Source organism: Bombyx mandarina, chromosome 26 (genome assembly GCF_030267445.1).
Source record: "Bombyx mandarina strain Sakado chromosome 26, ASM3026744v2".
NCBI classification, from domain to species: domain Eukaryota; kingdom Metazoa; phylum Arthropoda; class Insecta; order Lepidoptera; family Bombycidae; genus Bombyx; species Bombyx mandarina.
The window spans coordinates 734,644-760,351 of NC_143232.1; the positions used below are offsets into that span (position 1 = coordinate 734,644).

The 25,708-nt window shown below is 37.2% G+C and overlaps 2 protein-coding genes and 1 long non-coding RNA gene across 3 annotated transcripts in view; 2 read left to right on the forward strand and 1 right to left on the reverse strand.

Annotated features, from left to right (window-relative positions):
* Positions 1–1,051: 1,051 nt before the first annotated feature.
* Positions 1,052–9,900, reverse strand: Vha55 (V-type proton ATPase subunit Vha55). Its single transcript, XM_028187675.2, has 11 exons — positions 9,761–9,900; positions 7,833–7,951; positions 7,124–7,253; positions 6,384–6,515; positions 5,690–5,814; positions 4,990–5,220; positions 4,498–4,600; positions 3,975–4,129; positions 3,284–3,421; positions 2,816–2,944; positions 1,052–2,132 (listed from the first exon to the last, which is right to left on the reverse strand). The coding sequence occupies exons 1-11, from the start codon at positions 9,843–9,845 to the stop codon at positions 1,995–1,997; spliced, it is 1,485 nt and encodes a 494-aa protein (XP_028043476.1). The 5' UTR covers positions 9,846–9,900; the 3' UTR covers positions 1,052–1,994.
* A 2,952-nt stretch (positions 9,901–12,852) lies between these two features.
* LOC114253046 (succinyl-CoA:acetate/propanoyl-CoA:succinate CoA transferase) overlaps positions 12,853–25,708 on the forward strand; it is a 28,531-nt gene continuing 15,675 nt past the window's right edge. Inside the window, exon 1 of the mRNA XM_028187789.2 lies at positions 12,853–13,283. Within this exon, the coding sequence (XP_028043590.2) occupies positions 13,097–13,283 (187 nt within the window). The 5' untranslated portion in view covers positions 12,853–13,096. The remainder of the gene's footprint in view (positions 13,284–25,708) is intronic.
* Positions 18,339–22,409, forward strand: LOC149499747 (uncharacterized). The gene is made up of 2 exons (XR_016325504.1): positions 18,339–19,062; positions 22,198–22,409. It is a non-coding gene; the product is annotated as an uncharacterized LOC149499747 (long non-coding RNA).

A 25,708-nucleotide genomic window follows, 5' to 3' on the forward strand; every position in this document is an offset into this window, starting at 1 on the left:
CATAGGTTTCCTACTTCAGTGGACAATTCACATCCACACGAAATATTATATTCTCTTTAGTACACGTTACGGTGGGTAGAATACGAATGCCACAGAGATATGCTAACCGCCGGTATTTATACAATCATCTTGACCTATTTAAATACAAACTTAGTAGGTAATATTAAACATTGTTCATCTTAATTATTCTGCTGATAATTTACGTACAATTATTATTTAATAATATCGAATTATGTAACATAAATAGCATTAAGGCTTATTGCGCCGTAAGGTATATTGCGCCGGAAGCTGTCAAGCGGAAGGCGCCAATAAAATATTATAAGTATAAAGAAATATGAATGAACTATTTACTTGATTATGAAATTACTAATTATATTATAAGACAATAATAAGTTCTATATATTTCCTAAGTTCGTAAATAATTAATTATGTGAGGCCGGAAGTGTTGCTCGATAACACAGTTTTATTTTTTTAAATAAAAGAACACTTATTGCGGCATAACTATAATAGTTAGACATATGCTGTCGCGACACTTTTTGTGAATAATAATGTGTTCTACAAAGTCGTAGTACATTATTTTATTCTATCATCAATCGTTTTCGCAGGGCACGCGATGTAATTTTTTTACACCTTGGTTTACATTATTGGAGTTCTAGTAAGGATCCCTAAATTTTTCAAAAAATATTATAGCCTATATCACTCGGGAATAGTGTACCTTCCAAACAGTGAAACAATTATTCAAATCGGTTCGGTAGTTTCGGAGCCTATTCAATACAAACAAACAAACAAATATTTCCTCTTTATAATATTATAATATACTAGCGACCCGCCCTCGCTTCGCTAACATTAAAACACACATGAAAAAAAAAAAAAAAAAAACAAAGTAGCCTATGTTCATCAGGGACAATGTCGGCTTCTAATGGCAAAAGAATTTTTCAAATCGGTCCAGTAGTTTCGGAGCCTATTCGAAACAAACAAACAAACAAATCTTTCCTCTTTATAATATTAGTATACATAGTATAGAAGTATAGATAAAAAATAAAACACCATCAACTTTCTATTAGTTTTTATTTCCATTGAAGACATCATCCATGCATTTTGAGCGCCATTAGCAAACAACGGGGGCGGACGCGAACATGGAATGTAAAATACGCAACTAATACAGGGCTATTATTTATCGGCTTTCAAAAATTTATTTACACAAAAATTATTACACTTCACATTGTTACTCGGGCAAGCGATATCACATTAATATCATATAGTTTTTTTTTAAAAATGTTACCATTTATAAGAAAGAACACATCCAATATATGTACCGGAAATACAACAATGAAGCACCAAAAATATTCAATTGCGTCTCTATCAACAAAAAAAAAAATGTTTGAATAATTTTTTTAATCTATAGTTTTATTTATATACAGAAGAAACGCTACAGAATCCGTTTTATGGTTTGAAATATTATTTTAAGTAATACATATAATATTTTAAATATTTTTTTTTCTTGTAACGTGATCGCAATACATGTTATAAACATTAACTATTAACAACTTACTATTAAACAATATATCTTACAATTTATCGTTTTAATGTTCTGAATATGCCAACGACAAACAGGATTTGTTCAAAATATTATTATACATTTAGAATGTTTGGCAAAGGTATCTGTCGACCGTACTTATTTAGGTCTCTTAAAGACAATAAGTAATCAAATTAATTGTAGTAATCAAATTAATCAAATTCAAAATTACAATATTATACCTTTATAGAATGTTTGACAAAGGTATCTGTTGACCGTAATTATTTAGGTCTCTTAAAGACAATTAGTAATCAAATTAATTGTAGTAATCAAAGTAATCAAATTCAAAATTACATTCAGTCTATAGCACTGTGACATTGGTACGGGAACACCAAATTTATAACACACCATATAATATCTTATTGTTAATGTCGAGGGCAGTTCAGAACACATTCACGAGCACTCCAAGGTTGCAGGCTTAATGGCGGGAGTCTCTCGGGTAGAATTCGGCCAGGGTGGAAGCCGGGATACGTTTCAGCATCTCCTTGGGGAAGATACGCAGCAACTGCCAGCCGATGTCCAGGGACTCGAAGACTGTGCGGTTCTCGTAGTTACCCTGGATTTAATAAATCATTTTTAGTGACAACAATGACTGTTCACGTATCCGCCATGCTGAGGATGTGGATCCTTGAAATTATTGTATCTGTATTTTGTTATTGGTATTGTTGTATTGCATGCACAATCAACATTTTTTTCCTTTGATGGGTGGACGAGCTTACGGCCCACCTGATGTTAAGTGGTTACCCACCTTGAGATATGAGTTCTAAGGTTTCACTTTTAACAATACAACGGCTGCCTCACCCTTCAAACCGAAACGCATTACTGCTTCACGGCAGAAATAGACAGGGCGGTGGTACTTATCCGTGCGGACTCATAAGACGTCCTACCACCAGTAAAAAACCAGTATAGTATGATCGTGTTTATCTATATATATAAAAATGAATTGCTGTTCGTTAGTCACGCTAAAACTCGAGAACGACTAGACCGATTTGGCTAATTTTGGTCTTGAACTATTTGTGGAAGTCCAAAGAAGGTTTAAAAGGTAGATAAATATGAAAATGCTCGGAATTAAAAAAAAATAACAATTTCGTTTTCCCTTTGATGTGTCCTCCTCGGACAGGGATTCCCTTTGTTTGTTTTAAGTTTATTTTATGCAAAAGTTTAGGTCTTTTATTTATCGATTGAGGCACTATACGAAGTCTGCCGGGTCAGCTAGTAGTAAACAATAAATGTCCGTACCTGCGTGATGAAGTTCTTCTCGAATTTGGTCAGGAACTCGAGGTAGAGCAGATCGTCGGGCGTCAGAGCCTCCTCTCCCACCACCGCCTTCATGGCTTGTACGTCCTTGCCGATAGCGTAGCACGCGTACTGACGACAAAAGCACATTGTTAATTCCTCATTCTCATCATTCACTTAAAAGATAGCCTTTTTAATACGCTTTTATTAGCTTCAGACGTATGTAACGGAATCTTAGAACATGATTTTGAAACCCTTCAAAACGTCGGATTAACTCGAAATTTGGTATACTTATTAAGGACCGATGACAAAGAAGGCCACAATACTACACATCGAATAAGAAGTTTAACTTCATTCACGTGCACACCATTTTTTTTCTTCTTAACTTTTTTTCATTTTTACATTAAGGTGACATTAACATTAGTCCCTTCGGGTGAATCCAAAACTTAGATATTAAGCAAAAAAACATACCAGCTGGTTGGAAACGTCAGAGTGATCCTTCCTCGTCATGCCCTCGCCGATGGCGGACTTCATGAGACGGGACAGGGAAGGTAGCACGTTCACCGGGGGATAGATCTGACGGTTGTGAAGCTGTCTGTCCACGTAGATCTATTCAGAAAACAAACTAATTATATACGAGCTAACAGTTTTTATTTATTAAATCTCTCACTCGCTTGTTACTAAGTCATCGTGGCCTAAAGGATAAGGCGTCCGGTGCATTCGTGTTGAGCGATGCACCGGTGTTCGAATCCCGCAGGCGGGTACCAATTTATCTAATGAAATACGTACTTAACAAATGTTCACGATTGACTTCCACGGTGAAAGAATAACATCGTGTAATCAAAATTAAACCCGCAAAATTATAATTTGCGTAATTACTGGTGGTCGGACCTCTTATGAATCCGCGCGCGTGGGTACTTCCCTGCTTATTTCCGCCGTGAAGTAGTAATGCGTTTCGGTTTGAAGGGCGGGGCAGCCGTTGAACTATACTTGAGACCTTAGAACTTATATCTCAAGGTGGGTGGCGTATTTACGTTGTAGATGTCTACGGGCTCCAGTAACCACTTAACACCAGGTGGGCTGTGAGCTCGTCCATCCATTGAAGCAGTAAAAAAATATACCGCAGTGCATGTGTTTAATATAAAAGTGACCGGCAACTGACCTGTCCTTCGGTAATATAACCGGTCAAATCGGGAATGGGATGGGTGATGTCATCGTTGGGCATAGTCAAGATCGGGATCTGGGTGATGGATCCGTTCCTGCCCTCCACACGTCCGGCGCGCTCGTAGATGGTCGCCAAATCGGTGTACATGTAACCTGTCAATAGCCACGTCATTGTCATCGTCAACTAGAGTACACGGAAATCGAAAGCAGGGCCCTTAAGCTGCGATACTTTAAGACAAATCAGGATCACGGCCCACCACCACAAGGCAGAAATGCGTTTCGGTTTGAAGGATAGGGCTGCCATTGTACCTATACTGTACCTGTACCTTAGAACTCATATCTCAAGGTGGGTGGCGGCATTTACGCTGTAGATGTCTATGGGCTCCGGTAACCACTTAACACCAGGTAAGCTGTGAGCTCGTCCACACATCTACGCAAAAAAATATATATCCAAATTATTGGTCAATAACAGACTTTACATGGTTAATGGTATTGACTGGTTAATGACAGAATCAGTTTACCTGGGAAACCACGTCGTCCGGGTACTTCCTCGCGGGCGGCTGATACCTCACGCAGAGCCTCAGCGTACGAAGACATGTCGGTCAAAATGACCAGCACGTGTTTCTGTACACAATTTGTTCACATTACTAATATATTTGCATATCTTATATCTTTGAACAAGCAATTCTCGTATAAATAAATATATACATATATAAATATAATATTTTATCATTTGAAATCATTTCTAACCACTTAGGCAAATTGGACCGCATAAAATTTTTGAAAGGTAGGTAAAACAAATAAAAAATAAAATTGAACTAACATTTAGTCATTCAGATGAATGCAACATAACTGCTATATTTTAATATTTTCCAGAATTTCTATAAATTAAAAGGGGGTGTGGAAGAGATCGCTTTTAGCGATAAGACCGCCTTTTTGACTGTTTTTGAATGTAAATTGTGTTTTGGAGTGCAATAAAGTGTATTGTCTCTCTCTCTTTCTCTCACACTCACCTCACACTGGTAAGCCAAGAACTCGGCGGCGGTCAGGGCGAGACGAGGTGTAATAATTCTCTCGATGGTAGGATCATTGGCCAAGTTCAAGAAGAGACACACGTTCTCCATGGAACCGTTCTCTTCAAAGTCCTGCTTGAAGAATCTGGCCGTTTCCATGTTGACACCCATAGCGGCGAACACAATGGCGAAGTTGTCCTCGTGGTCGTCCAAGACTGACTTGCCGGGGACCTGACAATATAAAAAAAAGTGTTATTCAATGTATAGGCAGGTACTGGCGGTAGGACCTCGTGTGAGTCCGCACGGGCAGGTACCCCACCCTGCTATTTCTGCCGTGAAGTAGTAATGCGTTTCGGTTTGAAGGGCGGGGCAGCCGTTGAACTATACTTGAGACCTTAGAACTTATATCTCAAGGTGGGTGGCGCATTTACGTTATAGATGTCTATGGGCTCCAGTAACCAATTAACACCAGGTAGGCTGTGAACTCATCCATCCATTTAAGCAATAAATAAAAATCTGATATACAGTGAGTTCAAGATCTATCGAGAAACATCTTTATAGAAAATTAGACAGTAATTAGCACAATATTCAAATCACAGTCCCATATAAGGCTTTTAATTACATATTAAAATACAGTATTTAATTTATGTGATATGTTCAATCATAAACCTTAATACAATTAGGTTAGGTTTATTTTTACCTTGACAAGACCGGCCTGTCTACAGATCTGGGCGGCAATTTCATTGTGAGGCAAACCGGCGGCCGAGAAGATGGGGATCTTCTGACCACGGGCAATAGAGTTCATCACATCAATAGCGGAGATACCTGAAGTTTAGGGGAAAACCATATAAAAGTTCTATTGGGGCGTGAATGGAAACACAGTCGAACGTGTATTCAAGATTTTTATTAGGTTTCATCGTCTTAGGCCTCACAGCCCAGAGTAGGGGCCTTAGCCCGGTCCAGTATGTCTCTCCGGACTGCTCTGTTCAAGGCTATCTCCTTCCAGTTCCTGACACCGATAACTTTGAGGTGTCCTATGCCATCTAACCATCGGAATTTGGGTCTGCCACGACTTCTGCGGCCCTCTGGTTTACCATAGAGTAGTTGTCTTTTTTTAGATTTAATAACATACAATTAAAGAAAACAGATTTCTACGTATATAGCACAGGAGTGATACGAGCCCGTGACGGTGTGCGAATAACTTATGCAGTAATCCTTCAATTTCAACCGAACAACACTATGCAAGCACGGCTCATGATCTTCACCTATTTTAACAAGTTTTCCGTGGCATGTTACACATATAGTATATCAAAATAACAGAGTAATAGTAAGATTTCAGGTTATCTGTACATCAATCCATATTCTTACTATTCTGTAAATCAAAGGGAACATACCAGTTTGAATCATCTCCTCTGGGTAGATACGTGACCATGGGTTGATGGGCTGACCCTGGATGTCCAAGAAGTCCTCGGCCAAGATTGGGGGACCCTTGTCGATGGGTTTGCCGGAACCGTTGAATACACGGCCTGTGTACAATTTCATTTAAGTTAATGGAAAAAAAAACCAACTGATAATTCATTACTTCAGTGGTCGTGATTAATGGTCTGTGGTATCTATTGCACCATGCCTGTCTTAAAGCTAACTTCTTCTGAGTTGGCATCTTCATTTCTGAAGGTTATATCTAGTTTATTGACTGCACTCTCACCCGTTGTACAATTCCTCTCCACTTATCTCTATCTTCAGCAGTCCTTAGTGACTAATGTTAAACAGTACAACAACCCACTGAGTCTCTCACTGAATCTTCTCAGTGGGTCGCAATTCTGATCTGATGGTAGATTCAGCAAAAGATTGCTTCATGGGAGATGTTTGCTAATTCTATCCAGATGAGTCCCATAAGCTCATCTGCACACTTTGTGAAACCAGAATAGCCCCATTTGTTAGAAACACAAAACAATTAAGTGTCGACTTCATGTCTCAAGTAGGATAGCGACATTCTTTCTGATGTTAGCTCCAATTAACCACTTATACCTGTGAGCTTGTTTACTTATATAACCAATAAAAAACACATGTGTGTGAGATTCATTTGTATGTGCCACAGTCCAAACAATTATCAAACTGTATTATTTATACATACCCAACATGTCTTCAGAGACCGGTGTACGAAGAATGTCACCCGTGAATTCGCAGAGTGTGTTCTTCGCGTCAATACCTGATGTCCCTTCGAACACTTGGACGACGGCTTTGGAGCCGCTGACCTCGAGTACCTTAACAGTTAAAAGTGAAGATAATAATTTATTTAGGTCACAACTAAACTCCAACGCGTCTGGCCTTAAGTACTGGTAGTGATATAGGCTAATTGTACTACGCATGTAATTTTCGCAACTTTATTAAATCCATTCAACAGACAATTCTTAAGATACATCAGGCATTAAGAGCCACTACTCATCTAGGGATATAATGTCGAAGTATATACATAAGAAGTGACGACGAACAGGTTAGCTCTTCAAACTTAAAAAACACATCATTGCTTTGTAGCAAAAATAGGCTAAACTTCGGAACCAATTCAAGCGGGTTTTCATAATAAGTCCTGCAAGAAATGATTAAATCATTTTACTATACAATGCTGTTCCATAATTTGAAGTTATAAATAAGGTTTAATACACATATGCACCATAATTGACCTACATTGTTACATTAGTACAATGACTGTTTTTTTTTAGGTTGTTTGTGCTCAGAGTCATTAAAAACATTTAGAGCATTAAAAGCTGTAAATGTGTGCTTTACAACATTATAATTAATGTTATTAAAATACGTTAAGTTGTGACCAAGGATGTATCAATTACCTGACCAGAACGAAGGGTTCCATCTGCAAGCTTTAGCTGTACAATCTCAGAGAACTTGGGGAACTTGACTTCATCCAAGATGACGAGAGGACCGTTTACACCAGACACAGTCTTGTAAGCTGTAGAGTTAAAAGACAAATTATATTATTTATCTCTAAAAGTATGTATCTACCCTCAAATTTATCAACTACTTTAGTACAAATTTCTATTACCACTAATTATTTAGATAACTTATTGTTTGTCTTGTGAATATATTGTAAATTAATTCTATACACTATTGTAAAATCCCTAAACTTTTTCTGCCTGTAATTTTGAAATTCATCTTGTACAGCATTCTGTCTAGCTTACATATTTAAATTAATTCTTTTTTTTTATAGTCACAATGTTTTAAAAACATTTATCTAACTTTTCAGGTGATTAAAAATTTAAAAAACTAGATTTTCAAAACAATTTATATAACAGTGAACTTGATACAATTGTTTATTTGAAAAGTTCCATTATTAGAGATTAAAGAGATAGCAAAATTGCCAGCCAACTAAAACACTTATATGGCAATTACAAGGTGTATATTAATTTTAGAGATATGGTATATCAATGTTAATAAAGGACTGATTTTGTTTTCAACGGAATTTTCCAGATAGCAGACTAGAACATTTTGAATATACTATGAACTATTCCACTACAACATAAACACATACCAATTTGTTCTATAGAATTCATCTCATATAACATACATGATTTTAGTAGTATGTCAGAAACTTTAACTGTAGGGAACATTATCAACAGGGAAAGGCCAGTTGTAATTTTTATAGAGATTCATCATTTGTTTCTGGTCTTTTATTAGAGGCATCATTTCTGTTAGACTGCAAACTTTCAGATAAATTTGACCAATTATAATTTGAAACATATTTAGACATCAACCTCATTACTCTTAATGTTGAGGTATCTCAGTTTCATCACAAGCAGATCAATGATTTGAGAATACTTATGTGTAACTTTTTTTTTTAATACAACCCAAATGAGATATCACTAAATTCTCTTAATAGAAAAAGAATCACAGAATTTTGTCACTTACATTTTTCATTGATAGTTTACTATATATTATTTATTGTAATAAATAAGTCATTGCAAAATTTTTATATTAAAGAATAGAGTTTAGTCAATATTAGTATTTAGCTCAGTTTTTAGTATCAGTAATGCACAAACTGTTTTCATGTGCACTCAATTTTCAGCATAATTTAGTTAATCAATAAAAAACATTTTACAGAATTCTCCATTATTTAATTGTAGAAACAAGATATTAAAAATTCGAAGTATTATTCTTATATTATCTTAAGATTATCTTTGATTAAGTAATTTTCTCCTATTTGGAGAAATAAGGCTTACCTAATAGTTTCAGTCTTACTTGACAGACAATGAGAGGTGAATTGAGATAAATTGAATATGGAATAGTATAATCTAAATGAGAAGCTTCTTCAAAGATTTTTCATATTTTCAGAACCGTAATCTTCGAAATATGAAAATAAAAGTAATACCTACTATGTAATCATTTACTTTTTTTTATAAGCTAGACTAACCAAATTCATGTGACTGATCACAAGTACATCACTTCTTCTGTCTCCTAAACCTAAATCTCGGTTATTAGAAACAATAATTAATGTTTTATTAAAGTAATTATCTGGTAGTGTGTTATGCGCATACATATACTTTTTGTATTCTTCTCGGTAAATCTTTCAAGTCAAACATTTTATGATGCCCAAGGTTAAAAATCAAGAAATATAAAGCTATTTTACCCGATAAGAACATAGAAAAATGTCAGAAAGTGCTATCAGTAAGAAGAAGAGGTTGAAAATTAGATGAAAAATCAATACCTTTTGACAGGCCCCAAACCTAAATGACGTATCTAGAGCAATAAATAATTAACTTACTGAGCCTGGGCTGGGAAATGAAGTCCCTGGAGACTGCCAGGACATGTTCCTTGGTCGCCTGGGCGTGAGAGATCACCTTTGCCATTTTTCAGTTTTCACTTATAGGCAGTCTGCTCAATAAAACACCAAACTGCGCCTGCCTGTTCGCCCGAAAACTGACGAATGGATGCGTTGTCTATGCCACTTCACGTGCTGTCACGTGACCCATCACAAGGCAAATGTTGTCAAATTCTTGATTTAAATTTCCCAAGAATTTCCAGTCGATTGTTTCTAAAATTATAGCTTACTCAAAAATACAAGCAGCCAGCCTCAAAAAAACTAAACTGAGATTTCTAATTTTAAACTGTTTTACGACATCGGCAAACGTAATCTTGTCTCTACAACACACAAAAATGAGCTGCGCGCAAATCACTTTTCTGTGAAAACAATAAAATTGCCACATAGCTTCTAGTGTTAATAAAATTAGATGTGGTGGATCGCTTTTTTCAGGTTAATACGTTCGTGTGAACAACGTCTTACGGCGTCGTGTTTATAAAATTATGAAATGGCACAACGTCATATGACGGCCTCTAGATTATCATATTTATATTGTCGGAACTTCTTTGGACGTCTATTTTATGGGCAAATTCCTATGGCGCATCTACTTAGCGCCGCAACACATTCGATTTTCATAGATTATACCGCCGCGTTCCTTAAAAAAAAATCATCTTAAGATGTACGTATTGTGGCGGGACGTTTTTAGACGTTGTTTAGCTTTTTATATTAATATTCTATAGCAATATAAATAATTTTATAGCAATATTCAGAAATGAGGTTGCTCAGGCGAATGTGTTAAATAGCAAAATGGATGAAATATTGAGTTTTTTTTTGTGATCAGGTGAATGGACAGGCTCACAGCTCATCTGGCGCTAAGTGCTACTGTAACCATTGATACCAACAACGTAAATACCAAGAGACCAGCTCTAAGACATGAGTGAAGCGCATTACTATTTCACGCCAGAAATAGGTAGAATGGTAGTACCTTCCTGTGTGGGCTCACAGGACGCTTTACCACAAATAAACATCATTACTTGATTTCTTGTTTAGTGTAGAAAGTAATGCATTAAGTAATTCTTAATGCAAGTGTACGCAAATTCCATTCTCTAGCTAAGCTTGCAATACAGTGTTACACATGAAATTTTTATTTGATTGCCTTGTTAGTCTAGAAGTTGTTTAGTTTACCACTTTAACGTAATAGTCCATAAGCCACCAGTCAAAAGATGAGAAAATCAACCTACTGAATCTAATTACGGATTTTCACTCACTGTTGTGTAATAAATAAATAATAGTTTAAAAAAACTAAAAAACACGCTTTATATAAAATTCAACTAAAAAATAGAAAATAAATTTTAATAAATTTAAATTGAAATCAGTGTAAAAAAATATTTTTTATTGTAAAAAAAGCGTGGGGTGCATGGTGTTATTAGTTATAAATACTTTTCTGACAGATATGAGTAGAAGAAGTATTATTTCAATAATGCCGTAAAAAGCACCCTACGCTTTTTTTTAATAATTTTTTTTTTACTCTGTTTTCAATTCAAATTACTTAAAATTTATTTTCTATTTTTTAGTTGAATTTTATAAAACGTGTTTTTTAGTTTTTTGAAACTATTATCTATTTTTCATTTTTTAATTAAAATTTTCTATAAAAGAGTATTTTTAAAACTATTAAGTACCTTAACATCAATTCCTGCCTTATCGACTATAGATAAAAAATTATATAAATAGGCAAAAATCTTATTTTGCAAATTGAATAATGGAATAATCTTACCAAATTAGTGTATTGTCATCGGTCCTCGATAAATGTACAAGAGTTTGAATGAAATCTGGCCGTTTAAAGTGGGTCAAAATCGCGTCTAAAGGAGTCAGTTACAAACATACATACAAGTGAAGCTAATATAAAGAGCGTAAAAATTGTAGCATCACTTTAAAAAAAATATCCTGAGGTTTTTTTTGTATTGCCCTTGTAGGCAGACGACCACATGGTCCACCTGATGATGAGTGTTTACCGTCGCCCATGGACTTCAGCAATGCCAGGGGCAGTGCCAAGCCACTGCCTACCGTTTTTCATCTTCTGGACTTAGTTTATCACCATTTAAATATTTATTTCATGATAAATTATGACATTATTTTAATTCTTAAAGTCAGTGTTTATTTCGATTTCAGGACAATTTCGGTGATAGATTACGACTTCTATGAGGAAGATCAGTTAAATTAGGCAACCCTAGCTTGTTCCTGACTTTTTTTTTTGTGAACAATCTATGGTAGTTATGTAGACAATGTTCGGATAGAAAACTATTTTAACTTTAAGTAGGTAACGTTCACTAGACAATAAATTTATTCAAAGGACTCATTGTACTACGAACCATAGGCTTTAAAATGTGTAGGCGTTTAAAAGAAACACACTCGGCGATATATATCTATATTTTTACTTAATGAATGCTTCGATTTATTGATTGATTAATTGATTATCAGGAGTAATGCATGTCAATTAGTGTCTAATTAATAAAGTGAGATGATTGAGCTATAGTAGAAAAATCAACTTTTTTTTATTGCGTAAATGAGTGGAAGAGCGCCCCGCCCACCCGGTGTTAAGTTGTTATTGGAGTCCACAGACATCTTCAATGTAACACCACCCACCTTGAGATATGAGTCCTAAAGGTCAATCTTGCGTTTCACTCCAATGATTCGAATTAAATATAATAAATCAAATTTTATAAAAATCTATACTTTAATCTTTTCATGAATTTTTCATCGTTATTTTTTTATCTTTAATCGTTATTGTTTTGTATTTTCTAACGTTTTTAGGTAACGGTTGATGTTAGAAAGCAGTTCCACTTGACTTTATTGTAGACAGATAAATTAGGTTCTGCGCATCCGAGAACGCGAAAGATATATCTTCTAATGACCCTATGGGGTTTTTACATTTCTGAACCTGAATTTACATGTAAAGAGTCTTTTGTCACGCAATCTCTTTCAGAATTACAGAATAGCATTGGCTGCCTTTGCAAATTCAAATGTGTCCAGTTTTGTTGCAAGCATAAATAATCTGTGGCGTGGACCTGTTGACGTTGACATTTGTTTAGATCCAATCCACCAGTCAGTATTCGACATAGATAGGTTTCCTACTTCAGTGGTATTCGACAGTATTCGTTACATATCTACCTACCTTAGTGCGGTACCTAACTACATTTATTGGCTATTGGGCGTCGGAGCGCGGGTCCTTAGCTTAACAACGAATAAAATAGTAATAACGACATCCCTTTGCTTTGTGTGAAACTAAATTTAAATAACAGGATGTCTGTGATTACGAAAATTGTTCCTCAAGTCTCAAGTCTTCATTTCGGGAAGATAAGTTCTGCTTTCCTTAGTGTTAAATCGGATAGAAGTTACTTTACGTATACACAATCGTTGTCGCAGCCCCTGGACAGGAAGCCTGAATATTCGACCGCAAAGGAGGCGTTTGAGAAATGTCTTAAATCCGGTAAGTTTTGCCAAAAACATTTTATTAAAAAACAATTACCATTTGATACGTACTTAGTTTAATTTATTCATCATATTAACAGTAGTTAGAATAGAAAGAATTAATAGTAGTTAATAATAATTGTCGGAATGAAACTTTAGGTTGTAACATCATTATAATTTTAACAAATTTTCAATTTACCTCGGTATTTCTTATTATGGATGGAACACACTTTTAATTCGCATCCGGATACCGGGATCGTAATTTCTATGGTACAGTATTTTGTTACTAATCACTATTTAGGCGGCAATATAATATTTTTTTAAATAGTTTGAACATTTATTTAATAATGCTGTGATGAATGTTAATTACTAATTTAGTTGTTGAATAATTACATATTAAATTTAAATATTAAAAATAATAATAAGATCAGATTTGCTTAGCCTAATAACTCGAAAAACTATGGAATGATTAGATTTTAATTATGGATGAACATTTCACAAATTTAATTATTACTATCTCAAAAATACACATCATAACTACTTGTATGTTGTATGGTGCTCAGTTGCCTATTTGTCTATTTTGGATTTTAAATTAGGATCTTGAGAAACTTAATCATAAGAGAAAATGACATTGTAAGAAATGCAATAATTTTTTTAAATACAAATGGTATGTAGAGGCCGTTCCCGAACATTAACATTGTTGTAAAGTATCTCTCTTAATGTAAATGAAACACAGTGTATATTTGCTAAACTAAGCATCATTTTTGTTGAACTGCTTTTCAACCAATGTAGTAAATTATTTAGACTTTGTCACAAGGTGGTAACGTCACATGTATTAACATGGTGATATATATGGGCTCTAGTATCATTTTAAACTAAGAGTTGATGAGCCCTTACAGACAAATTACGTTTTAATTCATTTATGAAAACAAGAAAGATTCTGTGAATTGAATTTCATCTAGTTTTCAATGCAATTACACTAATAATATTAGTGTATTATTTTCCAATCATTAATAATATTATTATCTAATCATAAGATTTTTAATAATATCTATGTCTTAATAAATAAACCAAATAAAACATCACCCTTTGTTGAAATATCTCCACATAAAAACTCTAATTTACTTAAAAGAATCTGAATGCTTCAAATGACACAGTGATAATACTATTGTTCAAATATTGTCAATTTTATCTTTATATGAATTAAACAGATTATAAATAGATAACATGATATTCTGTTCATACATCAAATTTTAAAAGTGTATTTTTTTATTTTATTTGTTGCTTAGATGGATGGACGAGTTCACAGCCCACCTGGTATTAAGTGGTTACTGGAGCCTATAGACATCTACAACGTAAATGCGCCACCCACCTCGAGATATAAGCTCTAAGGTCTCAGTATAGTTACAACGGCTACCCCCACCCTTCGAACCGAAACGCATTACTGCTTCACGGCGGAAATAGGCGGGGTGGTGGTACCTACCCGTGCGGACTCCCAAGAGGTCCTACCACCAGTGATAACGCAAATTATAATTTGATGGCTTTTATTTTTATTACACGATGTTATTCCTTCACGGTGGAAGTCAATCGTGAACATTTGTTGAGTATTGTCGGTCTGCTTACAATGCAATCATTGCTCGAGATAAATTATATTCCTTTACTACAACTGGACTTACACATAATAGAACTAATAAATTATTTAATTGTTGAATCACAAAGATTACACAATCAATAAATATCTACATACAGTGTGTTCAAAGTACATTTTAGCTTGTATATTTGACCTTGTACAATGTTGCTTCATTAATATACCACATACCAATATTACTGTTTGCATCGTAAAACTAGTTTTTACCGATTATCTTTGGTATTTTATTTCTAAATTTTGTTTTTTCATAATAGTACTTACTGACTTTTCTGTCACCTTCCATATTTTACTGTCACAGTAATTACAAGAAATTTACTTTTAATACCACCACCCATAGTGTAATTAACAATGAAATTAAATTCTACGAAGTGTATGTGTTTTGCTGGTGGTGGTGTGTATTGTGAAAATGCTTAGTGTGGCAGGTAGCCATCATACAAACGCAAGATATTTGAGAGATGCCTGAATCTCGCTTACGACATTTTCAACATAACCTTGCATATATACAAGTTCCGAACAACAACCGGTGGACGATCTTCCCTTCATCGTTATACCTACATTTAGGCACTGCCATCTTGAATATCGCTGTTACAAAGCAGTAGTGCATTCTAGTTTTTATTTTTTTTATTGCTTAGCTGGGTAGACGAGCTCACAGCCCACCTGGTGTTAAGTGATTACTGGAGCCCATAGACATCTAGAACGTAAATGAGCCCCCACCTTGAGATATAAGTTCTAAGGTCTCAGTATAGTTACAACGGCTACCCCGCCCTTCAAACCGAAACGCATTACTGCTTCACGGCAGAAATAGGCAGGGCGGTGGTAACTACCCGTGCGGACTTACAAGAGGTACTTACCACCAGTAATTACGCAAATTACAATTATGCGGGTTTGATTTTTATTACACGATGTTATTCCTTCACCGTGGAAGTCAATCGTGAACATTTGTTAAGTACGCATTTCATTAGAAAAATTGGTAACCGCCTGCGGGATTCGAACACCGGTGCATCGCTAGATACGAATGCACCGGACGTCTTATCCTTTTGGCCACGACGACATAAAAGTGAGATCTGCTGCTGGAAGGTTTGATTGAGGCACTTTAGTCTGCTGTGTATAACAATTCAGAACTCATGTTTCAGGATGGGTTTGGCATTCGGGTTTTGTTTGTTACACTGTAATAAAAATGTGTAATAAAAATAATGTGTATAATAAAAATCAAACCCGCAAAATTATAATTTGCATAATGACTGGTGGTAGGACCTCTTGTGAGTCCGCACGGGTAGGTACCACCGCCCCGCTTATTTCTGCCGTGAAGCAGTAATGCGTTTCGGTTCGAAGGGTGAGGTAGCCGTTGTGACAATACTGAGACCTTAGAACTATATCTCAAGGTGCGTGGCGCATTTACGTTATAGATGTCTATGGGCTCCAGTAACCACTTAACACCAGGTGGGCTGTGAGCTCGTCCACACATCTAAGCAATAAAAAAATAATAAAAAAACTCTAGTAAGCACTTAACACCGATCGGGCTGTAAACTTGTTTCCCCATTGAGTGCAATAAAAAGTTTTATTTGCAATACACATGAAGTACAGTAGGTAAGTTTTTATTCAACATAGATTGAGTAACAACAGAACTTTGGCAAAACGCCCAATTTCTATCCTATAATAAGTATGACTCATTTTTAAATTAAATATTTTCGCGTGCACATTATTTGAAAAACAATGAATTCGATTACTTGTTAATTAAACTTGTATGTATGCATCACAAGATTATTTAAGGTATTTATGTAATACCTATGTATAATTTATCAGAGGTAGGTACAATAGAAATTGTAAATGTTTTGTGGAAAGTTGCTTAGAAAACAGAAAATTTTGGCATGTTAAAATAACAGTGAATGCGGTGTATAACGTAAAGTGATTTTTTATTTTTTTAAATTATTGCTTAGATGAGTGGCCGAGCTCACAGCCCACCTGGTGTTAAGTGGTTACTGCAGCCCATAGACATCTACAACGTAAATTTGCCACCCACCTTGAGATAAAGTTCTAAGGTCTCAAGTATTATATTACTGGTGGTAGGACCTCTTGAGAGTCCGCGCGGGTAGGTACCACCACCCTGCTTATTTTTGCCGTGAAGCAGTAATTCGTTTCGGTTTGAAGGGTGGGGCAGCCGTTAGATACGAATGCACCGGACGTCCTATCCTTTAGGCCACGACGACTTGAGGCACGAAGACAGTCATTCAAATTTGAATAGCAATTCTGATGTAAGAAATCATCAGCATGTCCCTACCAGGAGTTTTGTGACATGCCCTGGCACCAAGACTTGGTATGAGAACTATAGGATTAAGAACAAGTACTTTTAGTTGGCATACTTTGATTACAATTCTCTCTGACCTTGTTATTAAAATTTATTAAAGTAACACAATAATGATATGATATAAACACTATTTAATAATAACACGTCGTGGGAGTGTCTCCGTATCAAAACAAAATAAGATAGAAATATTAATAATGAAATGTTATTAATGATGTTTGTCTTGATGTCGCTCAACTGCGTACCGTCGGCAGCGAAATGGATTGGATGTGATTTAAAAAAATATATATATCGAATCATGCATGCGGTTTTGACTATGGCAAAAAGCCGGAAGCACATCTCGTGTATCGGCCAAAAGGCCTTCTCCACTCCAAAAATATTACTATTTTGGAAAAAGCAACCGTTCTATTCCGATTTAAAATGAAATATTTTTGCGGCTCCCCGGAATTACTCCCCTCCCCCGCATTACACGCGTTTAAAAAAGATTCCAAAAACGGTGTGACGCTAGGTTTTTTTGTGGTAATTTTTTGTAAAACGAAAGGTCGATCGTTTAATGTCGATATAAGGTTGAAGTAATGACATTGTCCACAGTTCAATGTATTTGGATGTCAATTTTCCTTAACATAAATCGCCTTCCCAGTTTTTGCAGTCGTATTATTGCACGATTACAAAACGCCAGATACCGTAATCCTTAGCGCGTACGCTTTATGACCCTTAGCGCGATAAGAATAGGGTTACTTATTGCAATTTAGTACTTTAAGTCTTGTTATCGCATATTATTATCATAATACCCGTATTTGCATTGGATACAAGTTCGTCTTCATTTCAAGGTCTCGTGAACGAATATATAAACTGAATGTATATTGAAACGGTAGGCAGCCGCTTGGCTCTGTCCCTGGCGTTGCTGACGTCCATGAGCGACGGTAACCACTCACCACCAGGTGGGCCGTATGCTACCAATAAGGCAAAAATAAAATAAAAAATAGAATGCAATTTTAGTACGAAACCTTATATTCTATTTGATGAAATGAAATTGGGAACAGAAGTTTTATATTAAGTGAACAGTTATTCAAATAAATAAAAAAAAAAAATTTTAGGGTTCGCCGAACATTTAATTAAAATAAGTGTAACGGACGTGACGTCAGCTGTCATGCCCTGCCGCCAGCCAAGCCGCCAAGCCATATTAACACGCCCCCTTCCGCCATAGCCACCGCCACCGCCGCCAGCCAAAGCCAACGAAGGGGGGATAGTGTTAATAAAACAAGCCATGCCAGCCATTTCTAACTACTTTTCTGCATTCTTGCACAAATAAAAGAACTTGTCGTTACGCTGCTGGTTTTTATTGTCACATCATTTGCAACAATCAGAAGTGGCATAAAGAAATGAAACAACGTCATATACACGCTCAGATGTCTCGGTCTTCTGACAAGTTTGAAGAAGATGAAGCTCCTATTTCACTGGCGAGGAAAGTGTTGAAAAATTGCTTCAGAAAGAGGTCCACAAGGCGATACTTGAGCTACAGGATGAAGAACCTGGAACAATCAAATCAAAGGGACTTCGACGTCGTCGGACCAAAAGCGCCTGCCGCCCTGTCCTTCCATCATTCTGGTTCACGTAGAGGGAAACTAAAAGAGCAGCAACGTGGTTACTCCACTGCGGCACTACGAGCTTCACGGCGCTTCACGAGATTCACGGCTACGAGCTTCCTTCTCCCTGCCTGCGACGCTGCTGAACGGCGAAGACAGCTACATCAAAGACATCAACATGGGCTCGGAGACCATCCTGTGGCCGCCGGGCGAGGTCCTGCTGAGGGCCAACAGCTGCGAGGAGCCACAGCCAAACAGCCAGGTGTGTTGCATTTCTACTTGCCATAGCCATGCCATTACAAATATTTCGAGATTTGTGGGTAGAAATAAAAAAAATTAAAAGGAGCCATTAAATATTAGGAGTCATTCAGATTAAAAAAAATACAGTATAAGCATTGCTTTGCTACGAATACACATGATTTAGGTATTGCCAATTTAGTTCAAATGCAAATTAAGCTTACTAGTGATCAGCCCGTGTATCGCCACTTTTAGACATCGGCATTATAAAATAATCTGAATCTAGTCATGCTTCACCAGTGGTCTTATTAAGAAAAAGAACGGCGACAGTAGGCTATGCGTTGATTATCGTGCGTTAAACGCTATGGTAAAATATAAAAGTATCCACCGAACAGTACTGCACGAGTTTAGATTTAGCCCAGGGCTACCATCAATTGAGCATTGTGCCAGACACACAACTGCTTTCATTACACCGCAAGGTCATTATTTCTAGTACACTAGAATTCCTTTTGGTTTAGCAAATGCGCCATCTGTATTCATGCGTTTCTTCTTTATCTCCACCTTATTCCACTAGGTGGGGTAGTTAAATGCGTTTAATAAATAAAATAATTGAGTCTGTGGGTAGAAAAGAAATGGGTAAAAATAAATGTAGGTCAAATCGAGATACTAGCAATTTTAAACGATTTACATCTACCCTCAGTTGGTATAAAATCGGGTTCAATAATTATTGAGAAAGTACTTGGGAAATTTTATGGTGGAGACTTAAAATTAAATATGAGTAAATGCTCATTCTTGGAGGAACAAGTCACTTATTAGGTCATGAAATATCTTCAGACGGTATACAGCCGGGTGCAACAAAAATTGACGGCCGTTTCGCAGTGTCCTGTGCCAAATAATGCTTATAGTGTGCGACAGTTTATTGGTTTAAAAAAAAAAAAAGATAAATCATGGGTGTGGGGCCGTGAACAAAACGCGAATTTCGAACAACTGAAAAACAGCTTACGTTTCAAACCTGTGCTAGCTCTGTATAATCCTATGCTTCCTACAGAAATACAAACCGATGCGTGTAACTTAGGAATTTCTGGTATACTATTACAAAAACAAACTGACAACTCACTGCGGCCTGTTATACTATTTTAGCCGGGTTACTAGGAAGGAAGAATGTGTATCATAGTTAAGAGCTCATAACCTGGCGGTCATACAATCGCTACGTAGGTTCCGTGTTTATGAAGTAGGTAAACATGATATAGTAGAAACTGATTGTACTGTGGTTTGTGCTACGCTTACCAAACGCGACATTATACCATGCATTGCGCGATGGTGAGTTTTGAAAGAAGATTATGACATTAGTGTTGAGTATAGACCTGGTGAACGTATGGAAAATTTGTAGACGCGCTTAATAGGCATCCTGTTGACATGATGAACGTGAATCGTCTTAGTTACTGATTGATTCTGTACTGTGCAATGTCAGGACGAAAAGCTTAGTTCGATTATAAAGCTATCTATACTAACATTATAAAGCTGAAGAGTTTGTTTGTTTGAACGCGCTAATCTCAAGAACTGCTGGTCCGATTTGAAAAATTCTTTCAGTGTTAAATAACCCATTTATTGAGAAAGGTTATAGGCTATATAACGCTAGCACCGCTAAGACCATCACTGGGTCAGCTAAGACCAATACAAGCGAAGTACCAGTAAGTAATGTTTCAAAATCGGGTTATTTTCCCTTTTGAGAGCTTCCGGTGCGTGCGCTGCAGAAACTGTTAAAGTTTCGCTAAAATAATGTGACAGAATTGTACCCCTTTAAAAGATCTAAAAAAAAAATGTCCGCGATAGCATATGTTAAGGTTGGCTCACTATAACGTTTTTTTTATGCTAATCAATTTGTACTAAAATAAAGCATTCTTTGTGAACTATATTCCACGCGGACGAAGTCGCGCTGATGTTAAAGATAATTATGAATGAACTAGTTCGAAAATTTTTTAAGGGAAATAGACTCGCAGTCCCTTCGGCTAAATGGAAAATTGTACAAATGCACTATGACGACATTTGTCACGTGGATCTAAATCATCGTTTAGCTCTGATTAAAAGCCAATATTGGTTTCTTAAAATGACACGCTTTATTAGGAAATACGTGGCAGCATGTCTTTATTGTACACATGAGAAGGATAACTATGTTAAAAAAAAGAAGACTGTCTATATCCGATCTCTAAACCATCTGATACTATGCGCATGGTACAAATATATAACATGATGCCCTTCTGTAGGACATCTAAAGGGCACCAACCAGTACATGATCGTAATGAAAGATGCGTTGTCTAAATTTGTGATAGCTGAACTAACGCGTACTGTAAATTTAATCGGGACCATTCGTGCATTGAAAAATATATTAATAGGGTTTGTCCAGATACCCGAATCACGTGGTGACAGACTACGGGAAAGCTTTTACGAGTAGGTACTTTAAAAAAATATATCAGAAGATAAACAGTTTAGGCGTACGTTAAACGGTATTGCTTGTCCGCGCGCTAATTGGCCAGGTTGAACAAACTAAACATACAATTTTGTGTTGCGGGCAACTGATCCTAGTGAAGCTTCAAATAATTTAGTGAACTCCATTAATTGAGGCACAAACAACACAATTAAAAGTAACAGCGGCTACAAGCCTTGTGATTTAATCTTTGCGCGCTCTGGTAGGTCAATATGTGATGTTTCGATTCCTGGTCTCGAACCAGAAACTGTTGACGCACGGCGTAAGATAGCTGCAGCTAGGATAAAACAAGCGAGTACACACAACATTAATATAAAAAAAAAGCTCATGTTTATAAGAAAAGGCATTTTGTATCATAGAGACAGGCGCCAACTGGTTAGTAGCGCCGCTAGGATTAATACCAAATTAGACGATTTGTACTCAGGTCCGTATGTAGTAACTAAAGTAGTAGGTAACAATTGTTATCGAATTAGAAGTATATCTAAAAGGTTTACGAAGTTATAAAAACTTCACTGGCCTGGTATCAACAGATTCATTAAAGCCCTATAAAAGTATAGCCCATGTGTCCGATAGCGCTAGTAGTTCCGATGAGCAGCTCGAAACTGAAGACCTTATTGATTTATTTGAGAACTAAATGTTTTTGTGTGTTCCCCATTGCGGGAGCAATTGTTGCAGGATGGCCGAATGTAACGGACGTGACGTCAGCTGTCATGCCCTGCCGCCAGCCAAGCCGCCAAGCCATATTAACACGCCCCCTTCCGCCATAGCCACCGCCACCGCCGCCAGCCAAAGCCAACGAAGGGGGGATAGTGTTAATAAAACAAGCCATGCCAGCCATTTCTAACTACTTTTCTGCATTCTTGCACAAATAAAAGAACTTGTCGTTACGCTGCTGGTTTTTATTGTCACATCATTTGCAACATAAGTCTTAAAAAAAATTGTTAAGTTTTCATAATAACGTGACTGTGTGGTTCTGTAATGGCCGCGGATATTTTATCGACTTTGTCGGGACATATTATATTGATCAAGCAAATTCTCTCGGGTTGAATCCATGAGCTAACCTAGGGTCCGAGGGTAGCTAGAATAGTCCCTTAGGCTACCAGCGATTATCTAGGGGAAAAAAACACAGTTCTTCTCCTTCAGAATAGTTTTAATCTTTCGCAGCTACAATTCTACAATATACACGTGTGCACATAAAACATTCAACGGCCGTCTGGTGTAGTGGTAAGTGACATGGTCACTACACAAGGGGGTCGCGGGTTCGAATCCCGCCAAGGGGAGATATTTGTATGATAAATATAAATGTCTTTTCCAGGGTTATGGATGTATATTAAATATATGTATGTGTATAATAAAAATCTTACATATATTTCCGTTATCTGGTACCTGTAACACAAGCTCTTTACGAACTTATCACGGGACCCGTTAACGTGGCGTGATTGTTAGTAAATATTTATTTATTTATTTTATTTATTTATTACCACAATTTTCTGGAAATCATAGAATATAAAATTTGCGGTACAAACCAGTCTAATAATCGTGCGTATAGTAAGTACCCATTTGTCAATACCTCATTAGTTTGGACACAATCATATCATCTCAGCTTATAGCTGTCCACTGCTGAACATTAACCCACAGACACAGCCCACTAAGTTTCTCGCCGGATCTTCTCAGTGGGTCGCGTTTCCGATCTGGTAATAGATTCTGCGAAGCACTGCTCTTCCTAGAGCCAGTGTTAGCAACACTCCGGTTTGAGCCCCGTGAGCTCACCTACACGTCAGGGCGAAGCTGATATAGTCTCTCAAGACTATCAGCATAGGTAGTAAAAAAGAAAAAAAAAGCTGAACATAGTCCTTTCCAATCGATCAGTCCATAGCCGCTTACATCCAACGTGACCTGGATTTTTTTTTTGTGAAGGATGGATTACGGTGGCACTGAAACCTTTCCAATTTCACCAGGACATGTGGTCGAGCAAAGGCTCCATGAAGTGGTGGGATTTGCTAACAGCTGCCCGAGCGTCTCCAAAGGAGACCTAACAACTCATGAGTAACTGGTTCGCGAATGAATATCACTGGATCGGAAGCGCGACCCGCTGAGAAGATCCGGCGAGAAATTCAGCGGGCTGATGTTTAGGTCAGGTATTAAAATTGTCTTAGGTACGGGTAGGTACGGTACGGGACCTAGCAATTTTCTCTAGGTCTTCGGTCCATCTGGTAGGCGACCGCCGCACACTGCTCGTGCCATTACGTGATCTTCACTTAAGAATCTTTCTGCCGATCTTCGCGCTTTGTTGGACACAATAAACTATTGCTATTGACTATTATATTGACTATTGGGCCACGGATATGTACTTACTATCAGAAGCATAACGTCTTATACAAGAATATAGGTATAATGTAGATTAGCGAGCTAAGTTGTTTTAATTGAAGCTTTGCAAAGTTGTTTTACTTTTAATTGAAACTAAATAAAAATAAATGCTCATTGACAAAGTTTAATTTCTCGATTGTACGTACGTACACACAACGGTTCGGAGGTCAATGTAGATTAATAAGGCGGTAAGAGGTCTTTAACATTACAACGTGAAGATACAAAATAATAACATCGTATACATGCGTCACGATTGATAAGTTGTTTTTTTATTGCCTAGCCAATGAGCTCTGGTTACCGGAGTCCATATATGATAACAACCGGAATACCATCTACTTCAGCCACCATAATGGACCACCACGTCCATTTTATTTCGAACTAGCGACCCGCCCTCGCTTCGTTTTGGAATCTGTAATTTATTATTGATTTCTCCACTATTTAATGGATGCTATTATACGTTTTTTTTATTTTTTTATAACAACTAAGAGGCAAACGAGCAAGACTGGTCACCTGATGGTAAGTGATTCACCGCCGCCCACGGTCACCAGCGTTTACGCCAGTGCGTTGCCTACCCTTCAGGTAAGAATATGCTCTTTTCTTGAATAACCCAATGTCGCAGTTGTTGGGGAAGACCGCTGATGGCAACGAATTCCAGAGATTTACTGTGCGTGGCAGAAAACTGTTTTTAAAACGCATTGTAGTGGAACGCCAACCATCCAGATGGTGCGGATGATAGTTCCGGCGAGACGATAAACCTTCCTCTTTCATCACTCTATTTATTAAAAAAAAACGCATCAAAATCCGTTGCGTAGTTTTAAAGATTTAAGCCCTTCATGGCCCGGCCAATGATCGAAGGCGCTGGCGGGACATTACAAGGAGCAAAATCCTGTCGACATATAATGGACCCTCAGTAGTGAGGAAACGACGCGAGGAGGAGGGACAGACAGATATAGGGACAGAGCAAGCGACTTGGTTTTATACTATGTAGTGATAACCATCTTCCGATATTTATATCATTGCATTTTTAATGTCTATCAATGTGAGCATGAGGCTCGGGAGTCGGGACGGTGAATGGTTCCCGTCGCTTATAAATAAAAATATCAAACATGCGATGTCTATACGGTTTAATTATTGCCATTTTGAAAATCGAACTATTATAACATCGTAATCGAACATCGAACTATTATAAAATCGAATAATAACATCGTATACATGCGTCACTATTGATAAGTTGTTTTTTTTATTGCCTAGCCAACGAGCATGCGATGTTTAAACGGTTTAATTATTGCCATTTTGAATTTTTTTTTTTTTTTCCTACCTAAGCTGATAGCCTTGAGAGGCTATTTCAGCGTAACCGTGGCTAGTAGGTGAGCTCACGGGGCTCAAACCTGACGACGATGCTAACACGAACCCTAGCAAGAGCCGTGATTCGCAGAATCTACCACCGGATCGGAAACGCGACCCACTGAGAAGATCCGGCGAGAAACTCAGTGGACTGTGTCTGAGAGTTAATTTACTCGTCGAGCCCTTCGTCGCAAGCGACGGGTTCGACGAGAACGGTGACCGGTACTTGAAGTACCTAAAAGCACCGTTTGTGGATCGGGAGGATCCGAGATGACGTGTTTTGGGTGACGTCGACTGCTCTCCATTCTGTCCGCAGGATCGGGAATGTAGTTACCGGCGGCCACGATGAGAGGGTTCTCGTGTCGTGCCGCTTTATCGAAGTGGCGCATCGACGCCGACTGCAAATACTTACTGACGGACTCTAAGTCCAGGTCGTCATGGAGGTCGACGTCCCTGACGAACCCCGGGGCTCCGA